Here is a 6,019-nt window from a genome sequence, read left to right as displayed (position 1 = left end):
ATGGGAGGGACTGGTGGTGGGTAGAGCTGGCTGTTGCTCTGGTGGTCAGAACTCAGTAAAACTTTAATCCACTTGTCTGCTGATGGGTGGGGCTGGGTTCCCTCCCTTTTGGATGTTTGGCCTGATGCAACCCAACACTGGAGCCTACCTGGGCTCTTTGGTGGGGCTAATGGCAGACTGTGGGAGGGCTTATGCCAAGGAGTACTTCCCAGAACTTCTGCTGCCAGTGTCCTTATCCCCATGGTGAGCCACAGCCACACAGCCACCCCCCGCCTCTACAGGCGACCCTCCAACACTAGCAGGTAGTTCTGGTTCATTCTCCCCTGGGGTCACTGCTCCTTCCCCTGCGTCCTGATGTGCACAATACTTTGTGTGTGCCCTCAAAGAGTGGAGTCTCTGTTTCCCCCAGTCCTGTTGAAGTCCTGCAATCAATTCCCACTAGGCTTCAAAGTCTGATTCTCTAGGAATTCCTCCTCCCATTGCCGGACCCCCAGGTTGGGAAGCCTGATGTGGGGCTCAGAACCTTCACTCCAGTGGGTGGACTTCTGTGGTATAAGTGTTCTCCAGTCTGTGAGTCACCCACCCAGCAGTTTTGGGATTTGATTTTACTGTGATTGTACCCCTCCTACTGTCTCATTGTGGCTTCTCCTTTGTCTTTGGATGTGGGGTATCTTTTTTGGTGAGTTCCAGTGTCTTCCTGTCGATGATTGTCCAGCAGCTAGTTGTGACTCTGGTGTTCTCGTAAGAGGGAGTGAAAGCATGTCCTTCTACTCTGCCATATTGGTTCCTCCCCCTCTATTTAATTTTTAACAGGTCACTTTGGAATGGCTTTTCACTGTGTTTCCTGCTTTTCCTCCATATTCCAGAACTCTACACTCCACAGGCCCTCCTTTCCATGTGCTGCCTCTCCCCTTCCCTGCGGACCCTAACCAGTGCAGAGTTTTGAATGTGTAAAATGTGCATAATTATGTGTGAGTGCTTTGTATGTGTATGCATGTATATATGTGCCTGCATATGTGTAGTCATGTATGTATGTGCACATATGTGCATATTGTGTATATTTGTATTCATGTATGCACATATACACATGTGAGAATAGATCCATACACCCATGTGTCTAATAAGTGTATTTCTGAAGTTTATTGCTGTCTAAAAAAGAGTTTTCTTTTTGAGTTACAACAGGTACAAAGAAATGAGAATCCACCTCATTTTGCCTTCTAAAGAAACAAGGCATCTTCTGGCAAGGTGGAAAGAATCAAATCTATCAGGGATGTCACTCAGAATGGAGCAGACCAATGCAACCTTCTGCAGGGGCTTTGTATTCCTGGGCTCCTCTAGCTTTGGGGAACTGCAGCTCCTGCTCTTCGCATTGTTCCTCTCCCTGTATCTTTTCACCCTGACCAGCAATGTCTTTATTATCATAATCATCAGGCTCGATAGCCATCTGTACACCCCCATGTACCTCTTCCTTTCCTTCTTACCTTTCTCTGAGACCTGCTATACCTTGGGCATTATCCCTAGGATGCTTTCCAGCCTGGTCAGGGGTGGGCAGGCCATCTCTTATGGGGGTTGTGCTGACCAAATGTTCTTCTCTGCTTTGTGCGTCTGTACCACCTGCTTCCTCCTGGCTGTCATGGGCTTTGACAGATATGTAGCCATCTGTGCCTCACTACACTATGCCAGCCGGGTTGGCACCTCCTTCTTGAGTGGGTATCTCTTTGGGCTGGGAATGATACTGGTCATTTTCCACCTCCCATTTGCAGCTCCCATGAGATCCAGCACTTTTTCTGTGACACGCTGCCAGTGCTGAGCCTGGCCTGTGGAGATACAGGCCTGAGTGAGCTAGGGATCCTTATCCTCAGCCTGTTGGTCCTCCTGGTCTCCTTCTCCTTCATCACTATCTCCTACACCTACATCCTGAGGATCCCCTCCAATGAGGGGAGGAAGAAGCCCTTCTCTACTTGCCCCTCACACCTCACAGTTGTCATTGTTCACTATGGCTGTGCCTCCTTCATGTACCTGAGACCAAAAGCCAGTTACCCTCTTGAGCGGGACCACCTTATTGCTGTCACCTATACTGTGGTGACTCCTCTCCTCAATCCCACTGTTTATAGTCTAAGAAATCGGGCTGTGCAGACAGCCCTGAGAAATGCTTTCTGAGGGAGATTGCTGGGTAAAAGATGAAGGCTACCATAATGGGATAGTCTCCTCTATGTAGGCTGGACATACACCAGAAACACAGGCCACTGGGCCAGATATTCAGGGCTTTAGACCAAAGCTACCCCACCTCCAATTCCCCAAGAGAGTCCCATCCTGTCTCTTGCATGCCCCCCCAGGGCTTCTGGGGAATGCAGATGCAGGGCTTCCTGCTCTGGTTACTGTGCTTAACTCACACTGATCTCAGAATCTGAATTTTCACTTTCAGCCTCGCATACACCACACTTAGTTCCTGAAACCCAGTTCATTAAGAATTTTCTAACTGAGCTGAACAAGATGAGGAGAGTTTCAAGTGCCCAAGTTCAAAGCAAGGCTGGCCAGGGATACTGTAGAGATTTCTAAAATCATTACATAATTAGATCATCTGACCAATAATATTCTTCCAAGATCTGAAACTCAGTGACTATCAGGTTGGCAAATAAGTTTGAATGCTTTCCTAAATGAAGAGGTCAGTTATTATTATTTTTTCTCTCCCAAAACGTGTCTTTAATCTTTTTATGTAGTTGTCTTCTTTATCTCTGGCTCATTATTACTTTGCCCTCTTCTTTTTAATTGGCTCTTCTAGTTGGGTAACTTCTATTTCAGAAAATAGATTTATTTCCTATTTTCCTCAATAATAGTTGTTGCTCTCTAATGGCCTCCTAATCTTGGGTGTGAGGACCTCTTCACTTGTGTCACTCCCTAGTATGGATACTACTCTTTAGAATCTATGGTCGAACTCTCTATCCTGCCTATTTTACTTTCCACTCACAATATGTCATGCATGGTACCAGACATTTCTAGGGATAAGAAAAGGTGGAATGAATTCACACAGTTGTCAGGAAGGAGTTTGAATACAGATTCTGCCACTTACAGTGTGACCCTGGGTAAGTTATTTAATCTTTCTCAGCTTCAAAGTCCTCACCTGTAAAATGGTTGTAACTTCATAGTTTTGTGTTCCTGACTAAACAGGGTCATACATGTAAATAATTTAGTGCAATAACTGGATCATAATAATCTTCCAATAAATGTCAGCTGCTACTATTAATAATGTGCTAAGCAAAGTGATACTGGCTTTTAGTTTAGGGAGAGGTTATTCTCGGTAGAGGATCAGAGCAGATTTCATGTCTAAGGTAGTACTTGAACTTGTTCCTAAAGAATGAGTAAATTTTGAATGCAGTAAGTGGAAATAAAGTACATATATTCTAAGAAGACAGAACAGAATAACTACAGTCTCAGTGGCAAGACAATATAGGCTTATTACAGTGTGGTGAGTTGTCCAGAGGGACAAAAATATCTCACAAATGATGGGTGAAGTTAACTTGGGTTAAGATTTCTTTGAGGAGAGCATTGTGAATACCTTGCTTCAGACTTGATGCTTTTGGTAGTGGAAGATAGGACACAGTATACCTTTGAGCAGAGAGTGGAGTTGAATCTGGGAAGTGATTTAGGAAGATTAATCCAGCAGCAGAGAGGATGATAAATCTCAGCAAGCAGAAAACAGAGCCAAGAAGATCAGTAAGAAAGCCATTGCCATCATTTAAAGAAAGGCAAAAAGACCTGAACAAGGATAGAGGTATTGGAAACTGAAAGAAATGGAAACATAAGAGATTCTGAAAATGTAGGATTCGTGTGATTCTTCAATGAGTTAGAAGTGGGACAAGACTTAAGAGAGAGGAAAGAACTTACATTGGGGGAATGTTTTTCAGATAGGAATCCATAATTTTCCATGCTCTCAGGGAAGAAACACATCCTCTAGGGAGAATTCAGTGGAAATCAAATTTGGCAGGAAGAAAGCTAGTCCAAGAGAAGAGAATAGGTTGTAGAGAAGTAGGAGATTTAGTTAAATGGCAGAAAGGACTTGGGTTAGGGGAGAAAAGCCATGTACTCTAGGCTCCTTTTCACTGGGTCTGGAAGTAATCTCCTCATTGCATTGAGGTATTTGAGCAAATTCATTTCCAAAATGTATTCAGTTCATCTAGCATAACATTCCCTAAATGCACACTCAGCAATGATGGGTAAAGATGTTCTAAAAATTGCTATGTAATACTCAAAGGTCAATCTACCTTCCAAATGTGGTAGTCTTAAGTATGAAAGGGTATAAAAATCACGTGAGGGATCTTTCAGTATATGTTCCTGGGAGCCATCTCAATAGACCTTGACACAATTGATCTGAGGTGACAGGCAGGAATAGTTTACAAAATGTGCCTAGGTGATTCAAATTCCCTCCCTTGATTACAAATATGGCCATGTGCTTAAAAAGAACAAATCCTCCTCCCAGGTATATACACACATATACACATAGCAAAGCAGAGGTCCCTCTGATGTGAACATGACCACATATGCCCAACTCATGGTTCTTTTTTTTTTTTTTTTGCGGTAGGTGGGCCTCTCACCGCTGTGGCCTCTCCCGTTGCGGAGCACAGGCTCCGGACGCGCAGGCTCAGCGGCCATGGCTCACGGGCCCAGCCGCTCCGCGGCATGTGGGATCTTCCCGGACCGGCGCACGAACCGTGTCCCCTGCATCGGCAGGCGGACCCTCAGCAACTGCGCCACCAGGGAAGCGCCAACTCATGGTTCTTTAAAGAGACAATTAATTCCATAAAGCTCTGGAGTCAGATTTCCTGAGTTTAAAGCCTAGCTTTGCCACTTTTTAGATGTGTGATCTAGAGGAAGTTTATTAACATTTCTGTGCCTCCATTCTCAATGGCAAAATGAAATTTTAACAGTATCTATTTTGTAGGCCTTTTTGTGATGATTAAGATAAAATCTTTAGAACAGAGTCGGCCATACATGAAACACCCAATATGACCATATTTTATTATATGGAGTTTCTAGGCAGTATCACTTTAGCCTGACATATTTGTTACCCAGTTCATGCTGGCAGAAGCCAGCACCGGCAGTGTCCAGCATCTTATATTTCATGATATAACCAGCCAAAGAAGAGTAAAGTGCTGTTACCTGGCACAGTGTCTGACCGGAGAGTGTAGGAAGATGGACCTAGATCCAGAGACCCGAGAAGAGTAGGTACTGGGAAATGGATCAGGCTATAGGAAAAAAGAATCAGACGGCTTCCAGGCAAATGTTTAGCATCAGGGAAGCCCATAAAATGTAAAAGGGAGAGTTCTGTTAAGAGTGGAATAGTATTTGGGTCCCAACCAAGCAGTAGGAATCATAAAAGAAAAATCAAGAATGTAGCCACAGGGCTGGGTCCCAGAGGCAGGCTCCCCGCTATAAATTGTAAAGAAGAGAGTTACCAAGGAGCAGCAGGGATTCCAGTTCAAAGTAAGTAAACAGAAGGTCAAGAAAAGATCCATTTGAAATATGAGGAACTTAACCCTGAGATCAAGAGGAAAATTTGATACAAGTTCTAATTGTTATAATATTGTAAATTGAATATTTATAGTCCACAATTATGTATGATAATTCCCATATTACCATTTTTTGCTTGAGTGCATAGGTGGTCAGAATCTGATTTCAGAAGATGCTGTATGTAATTCTAACAGTACCATCTTCTTGGGGAATTTCTGTTGATTCTTTAGATAAATACTATCTTCTTTAGCTTCTATATTATTAATCTCTTTTTATGAGATGGTACTACTGGTCCTTTGCCTTAGAGACTCACCACATGCCTAATAATCTGATTTAGGATTTACAGATACTTGGCAGGGTTCAGGAGAAGAATAAAACCATAGTCACCTCTGCCTTTGGTTATTACAAATATACATTTTTTAGATTTTCCATATTCGGGCAGTGTGATATTAAATGATACTGATTTTTGATGGCCTACTGGGCTATGAATATTTTCAACTGTAATCATATT

At 43.3% G+C, this 6,019-nt stretch overlaps 1 protein-coding gene across 1 annotated transcript; it reads left to right on the top strand.

The window, feature by feature from the left end:
* The first annotated feature begins 1,282 nt into the window (after positions 1-1,282).
* On the top strand, positions 1,283-2,184 carry LOC101278618 (olfactory receptor 10Z1). The gene is given in 2 exon segments (XM_012538483.1): positions 1,283-1,751; positions 1,754-2,184. Coding segments are annotated over 2 exon segments (900 nt in total).
* Positions 2,185-6,019: the final 3,835 nt, after the last annotated feature.

This window comes from Orcinus orca, chromosome 1 (genome assembly GCF_937001465.1).
Source record: "Orcinus orca chromosome 1, mOrcOrc1.1, whole genome shotgun sequence".
NCBI classification, from domain to species: domain Eukaryota; kingdom Metazoa; phylum Chordata; class Mammalia; order Artiodactyla; family Delphinidae; genus Orcinus; species Orcinus orca.
Note: the sequence above shows the minus strand (reverse complement) of the source record. Positions and strands in the feature narration are given on the sequence as shown.